This window comes from Elephas maximus, chromosome 12 (genome assembly GCF_024166365.1).
Source record: "Elephas maximus indicus isolate mEleMax1 chromosome 12, mEleMax1 primary haplotype, whole genome shotgun sequence".
Classification (NCBI taxonomy): Eukaryota; Metazoa; Chordata; class Mammalia; order Proboscidea; family Elephantidae; genus Elephas; species Elephas maximus.
Window position 1 is genome coordinate 52,379,271 of NC_064830.1, and position 24,249 is coordinate 52,403,519.

The 24,249-nt window shown below is 41.5% G+C and overlaps 1 protein-coding gene across 1 annotated transcript in view; it reads right to left on the bottom strand.

Annotated features, from left to right (window-relative positions):
• The window catches only part of LOC126086721 (aromatase), a 37,303-nt gene extending 16,891 nt beyond the window's left edge, over positions 1 to 20,412 (bottom strand). The window contains exons 1-3 of the mRNA XM_049903307.1: positions 20,204 to 20,412; positions 16,440 to 16,590; positions 2,357 to 2,511 (exon numbers count right to left, since the gene is read on the bottom strand). Of these exons, the coding sequence (XP_049759264.1) occupies positions 2,357 to 2,511; positions 16,440 to 16,590; positions 20,204 to 20,348 (451 nt within the window). The 5' untranslated portion in view covers positions 20,349 to 20,412. The remainder of the gene's footprint in view (positions 1 to 2,356; positions 2,512 to 16,439; positions 16,591 to 20,203) is intronic.
• Positions 20,413 to 24,249: the final 3,837 nt, after the last annotated feature.

Consider the following 24,249-nt stretch of genomic DNA (forward strand, 5'->3'; position numbering starts at 1 on the left):
CTCAGAGAGGCTAAGTAACTTGCTTGAGGTCATATTTAGTTAGTAAGTGGCAGGGCTGGGACTTGAACCCACAATTATTACCTTAGTCCTATACTCTTTCTGAGGCAGATAGGGTTAACTGGGCTGGCAGAACAAAGAAGCTGTTAAAAGAGTACCGTCTAAAAGTTGAGTAAACAAGAACCACACTCGGCCAACATGAAATAAGATTAAAACAACCAGTGAATTACTACTTCCTTCTTATTGTTTTTCTAGTCTCTTCCCCCTTTTACAGGCTCCACGTGCACAGAGGAACAAAGCGTGATTGCTGTTTGACCTTCCTTAGCCCTCCGCAGAGTGTGATGTAGTGCCGAAGAGGGTGGTGTGCCTGCACTAGATCCCATAATAAGTGACGCCAAGGGCTGCTGAGAGGACCCCATTCTGAAGGTCAGCGGGTTCCAGATGCATGTGCAACCTAATTAGTATGTACTGCCATTCCGAGAAGTACCCGCCCCTTGAAAGAAACCCACTAAATAGTCATTATTATAGTCTCCACCGAACCTGTATAAGCCTTAGCCTTGCCCCCGCTTTATGAGCCAGATTTTTGGAGCAGCATGTGCTTTGACTCCTTTTACTTGTCACAAGTAAGATAAACCTGTTAGAGTTGAATCCAAAATTGTCTCCTCTCCGTATTCTTACAAGAGAAAAGACAAGGATCCATTGAGTCCAGAGGGCCCCGTGCCCTCAGCGGTATCATTTCCATTAAGATATTCTGCATTTTTGTAAGGCATAAGGGGATTGATCTACTGAAGCATGAATGATAGGCAAAATAATGCCCTCCCTATTTGTCCAGGTCCTAATCTCTGAACCTATGAGTATGTTACCTTTCATAGAAAAAGGGACTCTGCAGATGTGATTAAGATTAAGGACCTCAAAATAGGGAGATTATCCTGGATTATTTATTTATTTATTTATATCTGGGTAGCTCCAAACTAATCACATGAGTCCTAAAAAGCAAAGAAACTTTCCAGTCTAACGTCAGAGTCAGAAAGATATGCTGACAATGGAAGGAGGGTCAGAGAGATGTGATGTGAGAACTTGACCTGCCATTGCTGAGTTTAAGGGGGGAGGAAGGGGGCCTTGAGCCAAGGAATGTGGGTGGCTTCTAGAAGCTGGAAAAGGCAAGGGAACAGATTCTCACCAAGAGTCTCCTGAAAGGAACACAGCCCTGCTGATGCCTTGATTTTTAGTCTATTGAGATTGACGTCAGACTTTGGATCTACAGAACTGTAAAAGAATAAATGTATTGTTTTAAGCCACTAAGTTCGTGCTATTTTGTTACTGCAGCTATAGATAACTAGTAAAATGAGGCTGTATGCACTGGAGTTGACCTGAGTCTTGGTGATGGGCAGCTCCACGGGGCGGGGGTGCGGGGGGATCAGCACCCTGCTGGGACAGGCATAGTTTGTCCTTGTCTTAGGAGCCACACAGGAGGCAACTAGGTACACTACAGAGGCTGGCTAGAGTAAAGAATACGTGGTACATGGTCAGGCCGAAGACCCAGCTAGTCCCCAATTCTATTACTGACCAGGTTTCCAGGGGATGGTTGTCTCCCTTGCTGCTAACATCAAAGGTTGGTTGTTTGTCCCCCAACAGCTTCATTTCCAGCATCTCATAGTAAAGGGAGGAAATCACTGGATAAGGAGGCTTAGGAGAGGGCCTCTGCTATTTTACAACGAGCTATGCTGCCTGGCTAAAAATCACAACTTCTCTATGACTTCATTTCCTCAACTATAAAACTCAGAGTCTGGAGAGACAACACATATAGTTCTTTCTACTTCTAAAAGTCTCTAATTTTATTCACAAATTTTCTCTCTGCTAAAACACCTGGGCTGTCAGGCAATGATTGAGCAAGCACATTTTTTGGCCATGTTTAAATCAAAAGTATAATTGATACACTAAAGTCTTAATTGAAATGACCCTAAGTATAGCACTCCATTTCTTCTTCATGTTCAAGAAATTGCTTTGTGTGGTGCAAGCAATGTGTTGGTACAAGAAGAACAGACTTTGTGGTAGTTAAAAAGTCTTGGGGGTTATATCCCTGGACAACATTCACTAATGTTGGAACCTCGAGCAAATTACTTCTTTATACCTTGTTCTTGCAATCTGTAAAATGTAGATAATAAGAGCATTTACCACATGAGGTTACTGTGGGATTAAAATATCAAGTACTTAGAACAGTGCCCATAATAAACACATAATTAATGTTAGCTATTCTTATTAATTCAGAAGTATGAAGCAGTGGAATTTAAAATAGCATTTTTTTTTAAAAGGTACACTCATAGACAAAAGAGCAGAATGTTGCCAGGCACCTGCTTACCTTTCATAAAGAAAGGTCGAATCACTTTCCAGAGGGCTGGATTATTGTTAAATATGATGCCGTTTTCATGCATGCCAATACACTGCAACCCAAGTTTGCTGCCAAATCGGGAGATGTAGTGACTGTGCTTCATTACATGGAACATACTTGAGGACCTGAAAAGACAGAAAAACCTTAGCATTAATTTTTAAGGGCCAGGAGAACTCATGGTGATGCATTTTGACTACTAGGTGCCTCTCTTAGCAGACGCATGTTGATTCAAATGCATGATTTCTAGAATTTGGGTTAAATGAGCACTTCTTTTAGCCCGAGGACATCCTTTTCCAGTTGAAACGTTTCTACCTACCAGCTCCCTATTGAGCATCATCAAAGACAGATAGACAGACACACACACGTACACATGTGATTCCTTATTTCCTTCTCTTCTCTAAATCACCAAAATACTACCCACTACTGCGGTGCAGGGCTCCAAGCCTGTTTAGAAGCTGAACCCTCGATGCCACCAGAGTCGTTAGAGTCTCCAGCCTCACAGGTCCCATCTAGCCCCACTGCAGACAGTGCCGCCCATGCGAGAGTGAACCTCAGAATTGGGCATTCCTGGACTTCCTCAAGTCTTCTGTCTTGAACTTGGAACCAGCATTTTTGCCTAGTATGCCCACCCCCTAGTCTCTAATCAGGCCTGGCCCTCTAATGGGGTATCATTCAGGGTTTGAAGAATGTCTGTCTCCTTGGGTACTTCTGGTACGAGGGTCAGCTGGCTGGGCTGACCTGGCTGTGGTGGTAACAGCCACTGCATTGGGCCTCTGTATGCCATGTATGACCCATCAAGGTCTCCAGTGTCACAAGGTTCTCCCTGATACAGGAAGTAGTGAGCTATTAGACAGCCCTTGCTATGGTGACACTGGGACCTTGCCAATAATCCAGGCTCCTTCGAACTTCCCAGCTCCTCCTCCAGTGTTTTCCATGTCTGGCTTCTATGGCCTGACCAATTGCTTTGGCTACCTGTGAGGAGCCCCCAGAGGAACTAGAAAGGAAGGGGCAGTTCCTTCTGTTTGTCCACTCCCACTCATTTCTTTCTCTAGGAGCTGCTTCCTACCCTCCACATGCCAGTCTAAATTGGAATGTGAAGAGGCACTAAGAGTTTTAAAACATTATAAAATTCTAACTGAAGAAGTCAAAGGGGCCTGTACATGTGAAGAAAATAATATATTCTCAAAACAAAACCAAAAAACCAAACCTGTTGCTATTGACTCGATTCTGACTCATAGTGACCCTACAGGATGGAGTAGAACTGCCCCACAGAGTTTCTAAGGAGCGACTGGTAGATTGAAACTGCCGACATTTGATTAGCAGTCAAGCTTTTAGCCACTGCACCACCAGGGCTCCCCTCTCAGGACAGCAGTACAGAGTTCCTCTGCGCAGAGAGAATCACTTTGTTGAGATGTTTTGTTAGCCTCTAGGCCCTAAACGTAGTGGTTAAGAGCTATAGCTGCTAACCAAGAGATCAGCAGGTCGAATCTGCCAGGTGCTCCTTGGAAACCCTATAGGGCAGAGTTCTACTCTTTCCTATCGGGTCACTATGAGTTGGAATCGACTTGACAGCAACAGGCTTAGGCCCTGAATGAAGAGAATGCTTCTCTTCATGATAAATGGTGGTGGTGGTGGTGGGTGCATGGGGCACCAGGGGAGGGGGGAAGGGAAAGACCTGAGATGACAGCTAGGTGTAGAAAAGATTTGGGGAGGAGAGCACTCTTGGTGCACAGTTCAGCAAAAGAAGCATCTGGGAGACAAGAATGTCTGTTGGGAATTTATGAAGTTGAGAATTGTGAGGTGTGTGTTATAAACTCCTTGTTCATCCACCAAAAGAAAAAAAAATGGAGAAATCAGAGTGTGATTGCATTTCTTGTAGAAAGAGGAAAGGGCCTGAGGCTAGAAAATAGATTAAGGCAGGCTGCCTGGACAAGTTCCACTGCTACCCATAAGGTTTTCACTGGCCAGTATTTTTGGAAGTAGACTGCCAGGTCCTTATGTCCTAGTCTGGAAGCTCCGCTGAAACCTGCCCACCGTGGGTGACCCTGCTGGTATTTGAAATACAGGTGGCACAGCTTCCAGCATCACAGCAACATGCAAGCCACCACAGTATGACAAACAGACAGATGCCTCAGGTTGGAAGAACTCCAAATACAATTGGGCAAGTGTTGCCTCCTCAAAGTAGAGTGGAACTTAATGATGTGGATGGAGTAAAGCTTTCAGGACCTTCATCTGCTGATGTGGCACAACTCAAAATGAGAAGACACAAATGCAAACGCCCATTAATGAATGGAATCTGGGATGTATGGAATATGAATCTACGAAAATTGGAAGTCATCAAAAATGAAATGGAACACATAAAGATCGATATTCTAGGCATCAGTAAGCTGAAATGGACTGGTATTGGACATTTTAATTCAGACAATTATGTGACCTACTGTACCAGGAATGACAAATTGAAGAGGGATGGTGTTGCATTCACTGGCTAAAAGAACATTGCAAGATCTATCCTGAAGCACAACACTGTCAGCGATAGGATATTATCCATATGTCTACAGGGAAGACTACTTAATATGAGTATTATTAAAATTTACACACCAACCACTAATGCCAAAGATAAGGAAATCAAAGATTTTTACCAACTCCTGCAGTCAGAAATTGATCAAACATGCAATCAAATGCACTGATAATTAGTGGTGATTGGAATGCAAAACTTGGAACAAAGAGGAAAGATTTGTAGTTGGCAAATATGACCTTGGTGATAGAAATGACACCGGAGATTGCATGATAGAATTTTGCAAATTTTTTTTTCAACCACATAAATGGCAACTATATACATGGACTTCACCAGAATGGAAAACACAGGAATCAAATCAACTAATCTATGGAAAGAGACAATGGAAAACGCAATATCATCAGTCAGAACAAGGCCAGGAGCCATCAATCGCCCATATGCAAGTTCAAGTTGAAGCTGGAGAAAATTAGAGAAAGTCCATGAAAGCCAAAGTAAGACCTTGAGTATATTCCACCCAAATTTAGAGACCATCTCAAAAATAGATTTGACGTATTGAACACTAATGACCAAAGACCAGGTGAGTTGTGGGATGACATCAAGGACATCAAACATAAAGAAGGCAAAAGGTCATTGAAAAGACAGGAAAGAAAGAAAATGCCAAAATTGTTGTCAGAGGAGACTCTGAAACTTGCTCTTGAACATACAGTAGCTAAAGCAAATGGGAGCAATGATGAAGTAAAAGAGCTGAACAGAAGATTTCAAAGGGCAGCTTGAGAAGACAAAGTAAAGTATTATAATGAAATGTGCAAAGACCTGGAGTTAGAAAACCAAAAAGGAAGAACAGGGTCAGCATTTGTCAAGCTGAAAGAATTGAAGAAAAAATTCAAGCCTCAAGGTGCAATACTGATGGATTCTGTATTCAAAATATTGAACGATGCAAGAAGCATCAAAAGAAGATGGAAGAAACACAAAAAGTGTGACTGTACCAAAAAGAATTGGCTGACATTCCACCATTTCAGGACGTAGCATATGGTCAAGAGCTGATGGTACTGAAGGAAGAAGTCCAAGCTGCACTGAAGGCATTGGCCAAAAAACAAGGATCCAGGAGCTGACAGAGTACCAACTGAGATGTTTCAAAAAACAGATGCAATGCTGGAAGTGCTCACTCAACTATGCCAAGAAATTTGCAAGACAACTACCTGGCCATCCAACTGGAAGAAATCCATGTTTGTACCCATTTCAAAGAAAGGTGATCCAACAGAACATGAAAATATTGAACAAAATTATTAGTGTCACACATAAGTAAAATTTTGCTGAAGAAAATTAAAAAATGGTTGCAGCAATACATTCACAGGGAACTGCCAGAAATTCAAGCTGGATTAAGAAGAGGAGGTGGAACCAGGGATATCATTGCTGATATCAGATGGTCTTGGCTGAAAGCAGAGAATACCAGAAAGATGTTTACCTGTGTTTTATTGACTATGCAAAGGTATCTGACTGTTTGGATCATAACAAATTATGGACAACATTGTGAAGAATGGGAATTCCAGAACACTTAATTGTGCTCATGAGGAAAATGTACATAGACCAAGAGGCAGTCATTCAAAAAGAATAAGGGGATACTTTGTGGATTAAAACCAGGAAAGGGGTGCATCAGGGTTGTATCTTTTCATCATACATATTCAATCTGTGTGCTGAGCAAATAATCCAAGACTATATGAAGAAGAATGTGGCAACAGAATTGGTGGAAGACTCATCAACAACCTGTGATAAGCAGATGACACACTCTTGCTTGCTGAAAGCGAAGAGGATTTGAAGTACTTACTGATGAAAATCACAGACTATAGCCTTCAGTATAAATTACACCTCAACATAAAGAAAACAAAAATCCTTACACCTGGACCAATAAGTAACATTATGATAAACGGAGAAAAGATTGAAGTCATCAAGAATTTCATTTTTACTTAGATCCACAATCAACGCCCATGGAAGCAACAGTCAAGAAATCAAAGGACGCATTGCAATGGACAAATCTGCTGCAAAAGACCCCTTACAAGTGTTAAAAAGCAAAGATGTCACTTTGAGGACTAAGGTATGCTTGACCCAAGCCATGATATTTTCAATCACCTTATTAGCATGCAAAAGCTGGACAATGAATAAAGAAGATGGAAAAAGAATTGATGCCTTCGAATTATGGTGTTGGTGAAGAATATTGAGTGTACCATGAACTGCCAGAAGAATGAACAAATCTGTCTTGGAATAAATATAGCCATAGTGCTCCTTGGAAGCAAGAATGGCAAGACTTTATCTCACATACTTTGGACATGTTATTAGGAGGGGCAAGTCCCTGGCGAAGAATGTCATGCTTGGTAAGGTAGACAGTCGGTGAAAAAGAGGAAGATCCCCAATGAGATGGATTGACACAGTGGCTGCAACAATGGGCTCAAACATAACAACAACTGTGAGGATGGTGCAGGATTGGGTAATGCTTAGTTTTGTTGTACATTGGGTCGCTATGAGTAGGAACTGACTCAATGGCACCTAGCAACAACAACAACCTGGACAAGGGCTAAGTGATGGCTGTTGCCAGGAATATTGTTGCTTTTGTTGTTATAAGTCTTCAAGTTGATTTCAATCCCTAGTGACCCCTTGTGATGGAGTAGAAATGCCCCCATAGACTTTCCTAGGGTGTAATCTTTATGGGAGTATATTGCCAGGTCTTTCTCCTGCAGAACCACTGGGTGGGTTCAAACTTCCAGCCTCTTGGCTATCAGCCAAGCACTTAACTCTTGTGCCACCAGGGATCGTTGCCATGAAGATTAAGGGTCAGGAGACTGGAAAGATTTCATGAGTTCATAAGCTAAGTGGCCAACCCTCTGCATGGTGAATGAGAGGGAGGGCAGACGAGAATGGTCCTATCACCAGGGCATGGAGAGGATAACAAGTAGAACGTGTGGGTGCTTGCATGTCCATTGTTTTCATGACTGCCAATATTGCAGGCTTAGAGTGACTGGGCTTCAAGATGTATAAAATGTCATTGGTTTTATCTTTATTTCAGATGTTGCTGTTATGTGTTTATCTCGATGAACTTACTATTTATGCAAGTGTTTATATGTTCACTGCAACTTTTGTTCTCCCTTCTTTTTCACTGAAATCTTGTTTTCAGCTGCAAGTTCTCCTATGATGGGTTGTTTTTCCCCCCCCCCAGAACACATAACCCTCAAGATGGGGAGTGGCTCCTATATTAATTACATTGGTTCTCAAATGGGGCTGGAATGGCTGCCATAATACTTGCTCCTTCCTCTCAAAGTGGACACTTGGCTCCTAAAAGGATGGCTTTGCCTTAGTGAGGCTGTTCAGTTGATCCCTGCTAAAATAGATTCCCATAGAGGACACTGGACCAAAAGAGCTTTGCTCTGGCTGAGTGGATTAGGCTGTGGGCTAAGGATTTCCATAATCCTACTTAAACTTCAAAAGCAAGCCCCTGAAATAATGCCAGTGCCAATAAATAAAAACAGAATTATTATTATATAAATCATTTGCATAATATTCATTTCAGAAAAAAATCCTATTTTCAAATAAATCAAAACACTATTAAGTCAGATATTCTCTTGATTTGATTCCAGGCAATATTCATCAAGTGATCCCAAGTTTTGGACATGTTTTTCTCTCCCTAGCAACAAAAATGAAAATCCAGATGCTTTGATTTGTATTCCAGGGAATTAATTTGACTGAAAAATAGCTCAAAATTTTGTCCTATAGAGAAAAATCATGCTATAGGAAAGACTAAGATGTGCCTTAACAATACTAAGGTGTTGTTTCAATCACATCATGTGGATGTGAAAGCTGGATGATGAATAAGGAAGACCGAAGAAGAATTGATGCCTTTGAATTACAGTGTTAGTGAAAAATATTGAATATACCACTGACTGCCAAAAGGAGGAACAAATCTGTCTTTGAAGAAGTACAGCCAGAACACTCCTTAGAAGTGAGGATGGCGAGACTATGTCTGACATACTTGGGACATGTTATAAGGAGAGATTAGTCCCTGGAGAAGGACATCATGCTTGGCAAAGCAGATGGTCAGCAAAAAAGAAGACGATTGTCAATAAGATGGACTGACAGTGGTTGCAACAATGGGCTCAAGCATAACAACAATTGTGAAGATGGTGCAGGACTTGGCAGTGTTCGTTCTGTCGCTCTGAGTCAGAACCAGCTCAATGGTACCTAACAACAATAACATAGGAAAAGACTGAAATTCTAATTGATTAATAGATTTGAAAATGCTAGCTTTTCTGACTTTTCCCATCTCATTCTATAATTAAAGCAGGGACTAAGTAATTTGTATAATTTTTGTTCACAAATTTGTTATCTAAAATTTTTAAACACTTGGAGGACAACCAGAACACAATGTATTTTTTTGCTTTGACCTCTAGAACTTTAGTCCATTGCATTAACTATTTGACCTGTCACTTTCTTTTGAGGAATTGCTGACCAATTAAAAAAAGAAAAAAGAAACTCCAAACAGAATAAACCTAACTAAGGAGTCCTTGTGTGGTGCAAGTGGTTATGAGCAGGACTCCTAGCTGAAAGGTTGTCAGCTCACCTTCCCCTACCCTCCCCCGCTCCACCACCAAAGGTGTCTCTGAGGACAGGCTTGGAAATCCTTCCAAAAGATCACAACCTTAAAAACTCTATGGAGCAGTTCTACTCTACATAGCTGGGGTTGCCTTAAGTCAGAATCAACTTGATGGCAACTAACGACGAATGTTCCTTGGTCAATAAAGAGCTTTTAAAATCAATGTCCATTAGGGGGTGCCAACATTTCAGTTATTTTGAATCAGAGGCTCAGACCAGGCAAGGGACAAAGCAGACAAAGCAGAAGTAATACACACGGTAATAAGCAAAATGTCACTGGCCACAGAAAAACAATTTAAAACAAGGTGACTGAGCGAAACTAGGTTGGATTTATCTCACCAGAGTAAATTGGAAAGTGAAGAAGCGAAGGTTGGTGAAGCACTCAGGACTCAGCCTAGAACTCCAGCTGGCACTCAGAATCACAGGAGGATGATTCTTCTTGCTGTGTGGACAGGTCTGTAACACTGCTTTAGAGAAATGTTACACTGACTGCTCAGGAGAGAGGATTTATCACCACTGGGGAGAGACCAAGTGAGTCCCAAGCTCAGAAGTGACAGTGGGTAGTGCATGTTGTTTGGTCACTGGGGTCATTATTCTTGCCTTTAAACATGATCAAAGTCAAAAAACATCTCCAAAGATGGCAAACTTATTTTCTATTAAAAATTAAAAGTAACCAAGAAGTAAACTCTTAGGCAATAAGGCGAAAGGTTTCCTCCAGATCTGAGTTAAACTACTCATACACTTGTGGCCAGGTACAAGAGTGATGTCTGCTAGAAATACGGATCAGGCAATTAATGGAATAATGATACCAAATATTGAAAAACACTTGCCTTGTGTAGATCTGTTCTATGCCTGAGGCTTATTCTCTGTCAATTCTATCACATTTTCACTGTCCTTTGCCCCTCTAATATCCTCACTTACCCAGCTTAAATTCTAGGGTCACTGCAAGAGAAAAAAATCTTTATAGCAGAGAGATCTGACTGTAACCTCTCTAACCAAGTGAGATGACCTGGTGCTTATCTCCTGATGTGATGCAATACGAAGTGTCTAGAACCAACAGTGAAGTATTATTACAAAAATGTTTAATCTGAGTCTAATCTAGCTTTTAGACCTAGTTTTCAGTTTACAAGAAATGCAGGGAAGAGAGAAATATGTTAAATGACACCAAGATGAAACAGTTTGAGAGAAATTCATAATGTGGGACCTCCTGTAAGACAACTAATCCTGCCTCTTCAAAAGGCCAATTTCATGGGGCAAAAAAGTGGGAGAATTGGTCTTTCAACTTTTCTGTTCATTTGAAAGTTTTCTTAATAGAAAGTTGGAAAGAAGATTTTATTGTTAATCATTAAAACACTCCCATCCGTGCACGCTCAAGAGCCTCAACCCTGATTAAATCCAAGTCTTAGAAGATTCTATGTTTGCCCTGGTAGCTAAATGGGGTTGGGGAGAAAAACCACACACGAGCACATGGGTGCTCACACACACATGCACGCACACGCTTACCTGCACACTCGCACGTAAGCTGAGTAGTCTCAGTTTCAATTCAAGTGGACCTTCAGCATAGTTGGCAGTTCTACTCTATTTCCCTAGCCCATTCATTCTTTCACTCTTATAGATGACTGTTAGGCCCCTCTCTCCTTAAATGTTTTCTAGTTCTTTCCCCCTCAGTCTCAGCTAAAGACTTTATCCCTATTTTTCTTAGAAAACAGAAACCACTAGAAAACTTCCTCAAAGCCCAACTACCAGGATCCGTGTCCATGTATTCAACCTTCACTCCTGTTACTGTGAGTGAACTTTCACGTAACACCTAGCACATCTGCTTCTTTTTCCTCCATCAACCATCTTCCTTTATAGCTGATACTTTTCATCATCACAAACATGCTGTCGTTTCTCCTATCTTAATAAACACACTCCTTTGACCCCTCATCTTTCTCCAGCCACCATCCCATTTCTCTGCCTCCTTTATAGCAAGCTTCTTGGAAGAGCTGTCTACGCCTGCTGCCTCTGATTCTCATGCCCTAATTTTCTACTCTGGTCAGGCGTTTGCCTGCACCACTCCACTAAAGCAGCTCTTGTCAAGGTCACCCATGACCTTCTTATTGCTAAATGCGATGCTCATTCACTTGACCTGTCAGCAGTGTTTGATATGGCTGATGATTCCCTCCTCCTGATATGCATTCTGCACTTGGCTTCCAGACCACCACACTCCTTTGGTTTTCCCTTCTCTGTCTGGCTGTTCCTTCTCAGTCTCCTTTGCTGGTTCTGACCACCTTACACTGGAGGGTCTCAAGGCTCAGTCTTCCTTACTCAACATTCTACTCAGATGTCTAAGAGACATGTCGGGCCTAATATGTCTAATATGTGTCAAGCGGAATCCAGATTTCTCCCCATCCAAACCTGCTCCCCCTATCTCAGGTAATGATATGCTCATTCTTCCAGGTGTTCAAGTGAAAATTGTGGCATCAATTTGACTCTTCTCTTCCTCTCAAACCCAACGTCCAATCTGTCGGTTAAGTCCTGTTGGCTTTGTATTAAAAATATATCCAGAATTTCACCTCATCACTTTATCACCTCTATTACTCCCACCTGGACAAGTCACCATCATCTGTTGCTTGGATTATTGCAGTAACTTTCTAACTGGTCTCTCTGCCTCTATCTCTTTTCTGCTTACAACCTGTTCTCAAGAGAGCAGCCAGAATGATGCTGCTAAAATGTAAGTTAGTCAGATATATCACTATCTGCTTGGAACTCTTCAATGGCTTCATACCTCATGCAGGGTAAAAGCCAGCTTGTCATGATGGCCTGCAAGGCCCAATATGATTAGGTACCCTATTGCCTCCCTGACCCCATCTCCGCTATTCTTCTACTCAGCCACACAGGTGTCTATTACGTTCCAAGCGGGCTCCTACCTCAGGGTCTTTACACTTGCTGTTCCTGCTGTATGGAATGCTTTTCCTCCAGATCTTTGCATGGCTCACTCTCTCACTTCCTTCAGATCTTTATTCAAGTGCCACCTACTCAATGAGGCCTGCCTCAATTATCTGTTTAAAACTGTACCCCATCTCTGCAACGGGCCCTCTCCACCCGTCTTCCCTACTTTAGTTTTCTATATAGCAAATAGCCACCTGATAAAAGTGTAACCAATCATTCTGCCTTGCCCAGGGCTGTCCTAGTTTTAGCACTGAAAGTCCCACCTCCTGAGAAACCCCCAAGTCCCAGGCAAACTGAGACAGTTGGTCACCCTGATGATGTACTATATATTTGACTTATTTATTATTAGCATGTTAACAATGTATTGCTCCGTGAGGGTAGGGGTTTTTGGCTGATTTGTTTATTGCTGTATTCCCAGAGTCTAGAATAATATCTGGTACATGTAAATCCTCAATAAATGTTTATTTAATGAATGAATGGAGAGCCGTAACGACTATTATAAATTAGGATCATTCAGTGCTTAGTATAAAGTAAATTCTCAGTAAATGTATGTTGAAAGAATGGATGAATGAATCCCCTGTAACTTAACACATGATTAAAACAGATGTGCAAACATAACCCTAATTAGTATGTTAATTGCTAACAGGCATGGAAATATGATCCTAATTAGCATGTTAACTGCTAATTCCCCATTATGGATGCTACCCAAATTCTTTTTCTTGTATTTATGACACATACTAGTATATGCACACATGACATCAATCTCATATACAGCAGTAGATGCTCACTGGTTTAGAGCAAGCTCAGGCATAGGAATAGCCATGTACTGGCACGAGTGAATTGTGCACACTTCAGGCCATTCAAACCTGCCTGCCTGTCTCAGGTTTCACTGGGTTGGCCTGCTCATCCTGCTAATGGCTGCATCCCTGAGTTGCTCGGCAGAATCCTCGCAGCTCTCGTGTTTGAACCTTCCCCTGAAGCTCTGCAGCCCCAGCCATGTCGGGACCATGCTGGTTGGGAAGGTCCTCAAAGTTGGACTGTAATCTCTATGCAGCTGTAATGACTACAGACCTCAAATTTTTCAAAAGAAAAAAAAATCTTGCAAACCATTCAAATAAAAATAAAAAGCTTTTGAGGTCCAATAGGGTCTTTTCAAGAGGTACGGGGAGTTCTGGAAGAGACTTGAAGAGCTGGCAAGGAAAAGAGATTGGGAAAAACATGTCCTATTACCTCGGGGATCAGCCTTTAACAACAAAATTGAGCAGCTCTGAGGCACTTAAGGAAAACACAAAGACTCTGACAAGAGAAAAGCCTGAGAGGACAGGACAAGAAAGGAGCTGGGGGGACTGGGGCATGAGGGGGGCCCATGGGCTGCCTCCACACCCCCAGCCTGAATGGGTGCCTGACTTGGTCAGGGTTGGGAAGATCACTTTCTTAATTAAGACAGGCAGAGTGATCAGAAGCTACCCCTCACTAAGACAGGGATTCTATTTGAGGAATTGTCTTAAATTCCTCAAGGAGAATCCTTCTTTGGGATCCAGGGAATTTATCTGGTGATGTCCCAAAGAGCAATTTCTGCTCTGGGACTCTGGTCCTTTCTCAAATCCATTCATTCTTCACTCCAATGCTAGTTTTATACCTACCACCAACTTATCAGGAGTGCGGTGGCGTAGTGGTTAAAGCTCTTGGCACTTACTGAAAGGTTGGCAGTTCAAACCCACCAGTCATGTCCATGGGGAAAGATGTGGCAGTCTACTTCTGTAAAGATTACAGCCTTGGAAACCCCATGGGGCAGTTCTACGCTGTCCTATAAGGTCACTATGAGTCAGAACCAACTGGATGACAATGGGTATGGGACTAACTTATCTGGACTCAGGAGTATGATAATAAGATAAAACTGCTCCGATCATGCTTAGCTGCTTCCCCTAAACCCAGGGAAAGGCCCTCCTGCCCCGGAGTCCTTTTACCTCCTCGCCTCTCTCTAGACCAGAGTTTCTCAAACCCGCTACACGGTGAGATCCCCTGGGGAACTTTAAACACTACTGATGCCTGGCTCCCAGCACCAGAGATTCCGAGATTCAGAACTAAATGTCTGGGGGTGCAGCCTGGGCACTGAGGGTCTTAAAAGGTCCCTGGATGACTCTGATATGCAGCCAGGGTGAGAATTACTGCTCTAGATTCTCAGCAGTAGGTCGAGGTACTTTTGGATAAATATCCTGAGGGTCAGCTCACCTATCTGCTGACGGTTACAGATGACAGGGAAGCAGATGCTATACTGAGGAAGACTATATGGCAATTTGCTATGCTGGGGGATGGAAAAGCAGGAGGGTATGTCCCCATGTCCCCAGCCCAAATGCCATCAGTTCTAGACATTTTTGAAACCATAGCCACTTGCAAAGGTGACTAAAGTATTGACTTTTTCAATGAGAACACATCAAGATCATACCAAATTCGCTTAGATTTGGCTGACCAGCATTCAACAGACCAGAAAAAGTAAAACCAAAGAATAATTATGGCTTAGCAATTAGAGCATTGGTTCTCAAACTCGAGTGGGTATTAGAACCACCTGGAGAGCTCGTTAGACCATAGACTGCTGAGTCCTACCCCAGAGCATCTCATTTAGTTCATCAGAATGGGGGCCCAAGAACATGCACTTCTAACAAGTTCTCAGGAGATGCTGATTTGGCTGGTTCAAGGACCACGTTTTGAGAACCACTGCACTAGTGTTTCACAACAAAACCTTACAAAGCAACACATCACCTGAAGCCACAGTCACACATGGCTGTATACACAGGGCCTGCCTTAGCAGCTACTCTTACAAGTGGCACAGCACCATCGAAACAGAAAGAACACAGGCGATAATCAAGATTCGCGGTAGCTCCAAAATAAAATTCCTGGATAGTCTGAAATATTTGGATGTATAACAAATTTTTCTCCCCTGTCCCCTCAGTTCAAAGAGCTGAGCTCTAAGGATATCACTGTGATTCATGGAATGACATGTACATTGTTGGTCTGAAGAAATCAATGTAGCTTCCAGAAGTAATTGTGTCACATCTGAGTAATAATCTGGGTATCTGAATGAATAATTCTAATAAATCAATAAACCATAGTAGTCAGCCTTAGTTTGTGGGTAAAGCCCTGTGAGGGATGATAAATATAAAAATTCCTTAATGAGAGAGTGTTGGCAGATAGCTTTGCTAAAAGTCTAGTAAAGATAGCTGAAAGTCTAGTGACATACGCTCTCTTTGAAATTCTCCATTTTCTATGACCAATAAATAAGAAAACTAGTTTTTCACAAAGCTAGTTCTTCACAGTCAGATAACGCATATTAGGTTAGCCCTAGAGTGAATTCAGTCTGCTAAATTATCCAGGAAATAGGAACAATGCAGAGAGCGGGAAATCATTTTTTTAGTATGTGATTTTGTTCCTGATTTCTCTGCGATCCCTCAGTGGGCACACTGCACACGCCACGGCAGGATTGCAGTGTGTGAGAAGCTTCATTTCTACTACCTGCCTGTCCAGAGGTGCTCAGGAGCCTAGCATCGGAGACACATTAGCAGCCAGGTATGGTAAAATTTCTTTGTCTCAGCTTTTTTTTTTTTTTTAAATGCTTATTTGTAGAGATCAGACCAAAATCTTAGGAAAGCAGAAAAGATGATGCCTCTCCCTCAAGGAATTCTGTCAAAACCAAATCCTCTGGACTCTAAGTCTCCACATTCACCGCCCAGAGAGACTGTGCAATTTCTCAGCTTTCCAGAGTTCTTTGCCTATGTGCCTCTGGCTTCAAGCAAAGCCTGATTCACTCCTTTTGTATACAGTGTTAGGTTTTTACCTGGAAATTGCTCACCTTCATTTCAGTGGTAAAAACATAGCCTTAGAAACTACATCAGTATATTAAAATGTTTTTTTTTTGTAACAGAAAAAAGCCCAACCTTGATTTAAAATTTAGTGTCTCATTAACAAACTCACTTGCTAATGATGAGTGTCTCCTCTCCACATATCCAGACTCTCATGAATTCTCCATACATCTTGTTGTAGTAGTTGCAGGCACTGCCAATCCCCATCCACAGGAATCTGCCATGTGAAATGAGGGGGCCAATTCCCATACAATAGCCAGGACCTAGGAAAACCATTATATTACAGTCAGCATTTTAGCAACATCAAATGTAGAAACTGCTTTTGGTTGCTGTTGTCTTTGTTCTTTATATTTAAGTGTTCTTTTTTTGTTGTTGTTTGTTTACATTTTTTGATGTATAGTTGTGAATCCCTAAAAAAATAAATAATAGTAATAGGGTGAGCTTAGCATGAGGCTCTTCACCCCTCAATGAATAAAAAACAGGTTAGTTCTCACAACACATTAGTTCAATTTGGTCTCAATCTTCTCAGTCTGAGTTAACTGAGACATGAGTCTGCTAATTTCTTGCCATGTTAATCGTGCCAGTAGGTTTCAGGTACAAGTCAATCATCAGTCTGGTGACAAGCATGGAAACCAGGACATGTGACAAGCTGACAGATCTGCTTGGCTGCTTGGTTTTGCCTGAAAACTTTTGTCTTTGATGGAATAGTTGGGTTAAAACTGGATGGTAGTTTTGGTGTACTCCTTTTAACTGAGACAAATAAGATCTGTAAAGATAGTGTCCAAACAAAGAACATCCAATTCTTTTCTCCCTCCAAAGGGACCCAGTTTAAGAAAAGAATCTTAAGCTAAATCTCAGTAGACAAGCTAAAGCTAAGAACTGATAAATTAGCAATGAGTCCTGTCAAACTAGAGTTTGAGTGCAGTGCTCTGTGTTTACTTGAGAGCAGTGGTCAAGTGCTTTATAGATGATGGCAGAATTGTCGAGAATAGAAGTCCAGGAGCCACCGGGGCACTTGTTCCTGCTTTTACAGAAAAGAACAAACCTGGTAGCTTCATTTGACTGGTGGTGGTGAAAAGTTTAATTAAAAACTTTTTGGAGTGATTTTAGGAGTTTTATTGTGAAGTAGCTTCTAAATCTTTCTCCTATGATTCCATGCTGTCAGTGAAATTTTGTGAAGCCAAAATATGCATAACTGTGTGAGACAGCACTCTGACTCCACGGGAAGGTTGTGCTGGATAATCTGTACCAGATAGTCTAAGCTTTCGCCTGAATCATCTAAATTGGATATTTAGTCCCAAATTCAGCAAATAATGTTTGGGTTTAACTTTATAATAACTGAGTTAATGTGGTCGAGACTGTGAGACTGTCAGCTTTATATTTATTTTTTCTTTAAAGAGAAGGTTTTTGTTAATATCTGTACAACCAAAACATCACCAGTTATCAGTCTTATGATAATGCTATAATTCAAAGTAGATGACTGATTTTATATTAACATAACTTCATTAAGTTCTTAAAAAGATTTAAACAAGCAGATTTGGTTGAACATATATATTTCCTTAAACTGTCATCAGGTATACCAACTTCTAATCAACTAAGATACTCATAATAACAAAATAAATAATAAAAAAATACTTTGCTGAATATTTACAGCTTGGCGTATTGTAGGTGTTCAATAAGTGTTTCCTGAATGTATTTTTTTTTAATTGATGGCTATTTAGAAATACATTTATTCAACAAATATTTACCTAATACGCCAGCTCTATTTTTTTATGAGAAACAAAAGATGTACAAATGAAAAGCTGTACTTTTCATCTTTTATCTAAAATTTTGGTGCCATGTAGAAAGTCTGAATATTTGAGAACCACCATCAAATTGAAAATATGGCAGTAAAGAGCATTAGCTACTGAAAGAGGGTGGCTGCTGTGAACTCTGGGCTTAGTTTGAGAACCTGAGAGTTCTAGCCAGAAGACAGAGTTTTAGGTCTTAGTGACCAGTTGTATGTAAATTTAGTTAATCATTTACTAAGACCCTACTAGGTACAGACACTAACCCCTAGTTAGGGACTGGAGATGGTATGACAAGTATAACTTGGCCCTCATTAGAGTCCCGGAGCAGGAGAAATGGGAAGTAAATGAAAAAAAAATTATAAAATAATTGTAATACAATGTTACCTTCTCATTTACTTGTGTACCTTATACCCTGGTTGAGGAGAAGAATGCTCTAGGAAGGGAGAAAGTTTGGTAGAATATTAGAGAAATATTCTGGTTGCATCTGCACTAAACTGTTCAGCTTATCCAGGAGAATGCAGGGATTGCGCGAAACTCTTCATACCCCAAGAGAAAAAGTAAATACTATATTTTTGTGCAGAGACCCTTCCTTCAAGCCAACAGCTGAGACCTCATACCAGCAGTCATAATCAAGAAGCTGTTGCATCCCATTCCTAGGTATATGCCCTAGAGAACCGCTTGCATGTGGGCACCAAGGAACATACATGCACATGAATGTTCATTGCAGCACTGTTCACAGTAGCCTTAAAGTGGAGGCAACCCAAATGCCCATAAATAATAGAACTGACAAACAAACCAAGAGATGTTCATGTAATTGATTACAACATGGCAATGAAAGCGAGCAAACCACAGCAGCATGCCACAATGTGGATGAAACGAATTTTACCAACACAATATCGAGCAAAAGCACCAAAAGAGATAACAAATGATTCGGTTGCTAAAATGTTTAAAACCAGGCAAAACTAAACTGTGTTGTTTGGAGATGCAGAATTAGGTGGCAAAACTCTAAAAAAGCAAGAAAGTGCTAGGCACAAAATCCAGGAAAGTGTTTACTTCTGGGGGCGAGGGAGAGGGTGTAATTGAGAACAAAATTAACTAAATATTCTTATTAAATTGGGCATTAATGTAACCTAAAATATTGGATTGAATCAAATAGAGACACAGGCAATTGCTGGGGAAATTTTAAAAAAGAATCCAGGCACAGGGCATTTTGTACCAATCCCTCATGCTCCCAGCACACTGTGACGAGGACAATCACACTTAAAATTGCACAGTAATTATTCTCTTGAAATAAAGCCATATCAGTATTTTAAGGGAGTTAGGACAGATACCTAACCATAAGGAGTTTTCACTGAAAACTAAATAAACAGAGGTGATTATGTGATGATTCTAGCATTAGTGGTGTAGGGGTAGTGTTTTCTATTTAAATTATCTGTATAATTATATAATGCTATATACTTTTTACTTTTGATTGACCTATAGACCTTGTTGAAGATTCTATCAGGGTTTGATGTTTAAAGAGAATGCTAGTGGTCCCCGTTTTCTCCTGCTGCCCGTATTCCATTCCACTCTTATGGCAACACCACCATCACTAAACCCCCAAGGAATAAAAGAAAATGAGTGGAACACAGAAAAGAGGAACATACAAGGAAGGGAGAGGGCAAGGATGACACAAAGTAGGAGGGAGAAGAAGAGTATAGAAGGCATTCCAGAGACATTTTCACTTTCAGAGCAAAATTGGAATTATTAAAAGAAAGAAAGAAAAAACCCTGGAATTTAATTTTACCTTGCTCTACCCCATCCCAAGCTTGTCTTAAAGATACTTGTACCAAGTCTACTTTACCAAAGCAAAGTGCAGACTGGGAGCTATTATCAAAGATATTTAAAAAATGTATTTTCATTTAAAGTATGTGGACAATTAGTATAAAAGATATATTTACCTGTACCCTAATTTCCTGACACGGGTTGTCTTCACAGATGTCCCCAAGCTGCCTCTTTTGTGTTTGTGTGCAATTTTCTTCACCTCCACTGACCAAAAGCCTCAGTAAGCAATCTCCTTAGGTACAGAAATAAATGACTTGTTTACCTGGAATTGAAGATGTGCCCTCATAATTCCAGACCAGGAGAAGAAAGCCAGTGAGCAGCAGGATTGGCATGGTGGCAACAGGCATGATCTCAGGCACCACACTGGTGATGTTATAGTGCATTGGGTTCAGCATTTCCAAAATCATCTCGCTTTCTTTGACCTCACGGGAAGCAACTTAAAGTCCTGTGGAAATCAAAGGGGCAGAAAAATTAAAGAATCCCCTAAAAGTTTAATCTATGACTCCCGTTGCTTTGAAGGATGCTGTACTGTAGAACTCTGTGCTTTGTTTTATAACGTGATTGGACACTTAGACAAGACAAATGTGTGGTTACAAGTCAAAACAAACAAGCCCAGGGGAGATCTTTTGGCTTGAGGTACAGCATTTCTGACCTTGGTAGAGTCTCAGGTTCATTTAGACACTTGGTCTGATAGAACTTTATCATGTTGCCCTTGAGTGCGTAGAGTGAATTGCATTCCCAACTGAAAGCCAAGTTTCTTACCAAAACACAAGAAAGGGAAGCTCATTCCAGTGGTGGAATCATTTCAGTACTTCCTTAGCAGGATTTGTTTAGGCAATCTCCTTCCCTTGAAGCCAAATCAATTAAAAAAAAAAAAAAAATCCCAAACTCTTTTTCTTGCTCAAAACTGCATCCCCAAAATATAAGCTTCTACCAAGAACACGTTTCTTGGATATCATTGAGGTATTCTCAGAGCCTCCCATTGGGGGTTGTCTATTGAATTCAATGTGACTCACTTAGGACAGTTTCTATTGGCCTTAATGAGGATCTAAAATCCCTTGCACCACAGGTTACATTAATCAGTGTCTATACATCAAAGGTAGTGTGAAAAGAATAATGAGAGAAAGAATAAAAGGAGAAAGGGAAAGCAAAGGGAGGAAGGAAGAAAGAACAGGAAGAGTAGAATTGCCAGCGGCAATAGGCTCAGTGCCAATAGTGGCTAATCTACTGTGCAGGGCAGTGAATTTTCAGCTTGATCTGCTGGTTCTGCTGTGTTATTCAACAATATAACTGGTAAGTCTGTCTTTCCGGTTAGGCTTTGTAACACCTATACTCATAAAAAGAGTTTAGAGATGGTGATCTGTAATTGAAGAGGCTTGGGTCTAATGGACTTGGTACTGAAGAAAGTTGAGTTGGCTGCCGACTCATGGTGACCCCATGCACAACAGAATGAAGCGCTGTCCATCTTAGTCTGGAAGTTTCCATGAAACCTGACAGATAGGGCAGCTGTCCATAAGGTACATTAGCCAGGAATTGAACCCAGGTCTCTCACATGGAAGGGGAGAATTCTATCACTGAACCACTGAGAAAAGAATCACCATTAAGTGCATTTTTTGTTGTCAGGGGATGTGCCCCAAGGTTTGCCTTCCCTTAGAACACGTCCTAAGTTTTAAGGACTTGCAACAGCTCTGAAGCATGACTTTGGCTGGGTTTTACCTAGTAATAAAATTCTAGGTTCTTAGCCATTGCATCTAACTGGATTCAGGGGCTCTGTGAACTCCCCCAAAACAATGTACAAAATGTATTGTCTTATGTGCCTCTTTGAAGGAGGGGAGGGAGAGGCCAGAATTTTCATAAGATTCTTAAAGAGTATGTGATTATATTTCTCTAAGTGAGATTTTAAACATCCAATCAGGCTCGTTTCTAATGACTAGAGGCATTTCACAATATAGTTTAATTCATTCAGTTGCTTTATTATTTTGTTGCTTCATTCTATTATTCCACCATTTAAATACTAAAACTTTCTAGTTACTTTGAACTGGTTGAGATTTTTTTTAGATTCCTGATTTCTAGAGTGGAATTTTACATCATTCTGATTATGCGTTTTGTGACTTGCTGACAACCAGGGCCCCTGAGGTTGTATTTGTACTGATGGAACCTGAAGCCAATGTTAAAAACATAAATGAGGAAAGTATGACAAAAGGATGAAGAGGTCCCAGAGGAAGTGATGCTGACAAAAAACTTCACATTAAGAGAGCTCTCAGAGCTCTTTCACAACATTTAAAACACAAAGGATGAAATGTTGGACAGTGATCCAAACTTAGGAAGGAGTGTGACAATTCACCAAGGTGTAGAAAAGACACTTGCTCAATATTGTAAGTCACACAAGGAGAAGGCAAGAAATGTTCCAACTACTCTCGATAAGTTTTTTTTTTTTTTTACAGAGAAAGAAATCACTTTAAAAATTGCAATGTCTCTAGTGTTTTGAATTACAGTGTACTAAAATACTAGTTTTACTATTTTTTTTCATTTCCCTATTTACTTATAACCTACAGTAAGAGAGTTCTTAATGTTTTGGCAAAAATTCTAAAGGTCTTGGAACAATTGTAATTTTTCTCACTGATTGCTTTTTTGTGGTTTCAGCTTCCATGGTCATATTTAGTGCCTGTGTGTGTAAATATTTCATAGGGTTAAGAAGGCTGGTTCATCACTTTCTTCACAAGTATGTCATAAAGACCCCCACAAGAACGCCATTTAAATTCCCTACAGGATGAGAAATTTTTTTCATACTTGCTATGTGGCAGATATTGTTCCAAGTACTTTAAAATATTAAGCCATTTATCCTCACAGCGATCCTATGAGTTAAGTATAATTATACCCATTTTACAGATGGGGAAACAGGAATGATCGGTTAAGTAGCTTGCCAATCCCAGCTTATTTGTGGCAGAGCTGGGATTGGATCCCATGCAGTCTGTCTCCAGAGCCCATGCTCTTAATCATGCTATTTTGCTGCCTATTGTGGAATTTATTTGGTCCTCACATTCAGGTATTTTCAATCATTTATGTTCATTTGTGGTCAATTCAGAATGACTCTCTTTAAAGGATTAAGCTTTACAAATCTCTGAATGCCAGGCCTGGAATGCTTCTTTGAGATTCTCTCCTCTAGCATTGTTTTTCCTGCTAGGCACAACGTTCTGATGGGCCACGTGGGCAGGCTGAATATTGGCCTTTGAATGGTGGTACAGAAACACAGGAAGACCCTAGACCTTCATCTAGGTTGCTTATTCCTCCCCTCTGCCAAGGATGCCCTCCTCCCTTCTTCCCACCCTGCCCCCGCCACCTTCACAAATACATACATGTACATACACATTCTTCTGCCTGCAAGTGCCCGTTTGCAGTCAAGGAACTCTCCATTGCCCTTTGAGGGTCTCCTTCTTAGGTCCTGACATTATTATTCGCAGGGTAGTCTCCCACCCAGTTGGCCTGGCACCAAATTGGAGCTTGGCCACCTGATGAGCCAGGCTGCAGCTGAAGCCTGTGCATCTGTGCTGTGTGAAGCCTCGGGTCCTAACACCCTTGACCTGCAGCAAAGCCAGGCTGTCCTGGTGACTTTGGGGGCAGGACACACCCTGGGCCCCACAGAGTGCCAGGAGAAACCCCTGGATGCCCTGGTGCAGCCCTGACCCTCTGCAGGATAGGGAGGCAGGCCCCAGCCTTGCAGAATTACCTCCCTGACCTGGCCTGTCTGGGACCTACCTTGCAGCAGCACAGGAGGGACTTGTGCAGCAGGAAGACAGACCCAACCAGCCTGGGTCCAAGTGTTGTTTGCTGAGCCTACCTATCCCTCTTATCCTCCCCAGCAAACTCATTCCATCCCTCTCTCACGCCCCCACTCCCATGACCTGGCCACCTTGGTTCTCCGTGCCATTGCCCTTTGATCTGAGTTTCCACAGGAGACTGTCCTCTGGGGCTACTGCAACCTCAGCCTCCAGGAGGTTGTTGACAGACAAGGGTTTTAGGGGGAGATGGCATATGGTGGCTTGGAGGGAGGGCTGACAGACAGGGGTTTGGAGGTAGTACAGACCCTCATAGAATGGTTCCCCGAGTGCAAGAACTTCCTACTGCAGGGGGCTGTGGTTTGGGAGAATTCCAGCCAAGGGAGTACTCCGGGGTAGGACTGGAGGGCCAGGAGGAAGCAGGTATGTAGGTTGTCATGCTAAGCAGAATGAAGGAACAGAAAGGCTAGTGACCTGGGCTCAGAGAACAGGAGGCATTGTAGGGTGGGTAGGATGGGAGACAGAGGTAGGA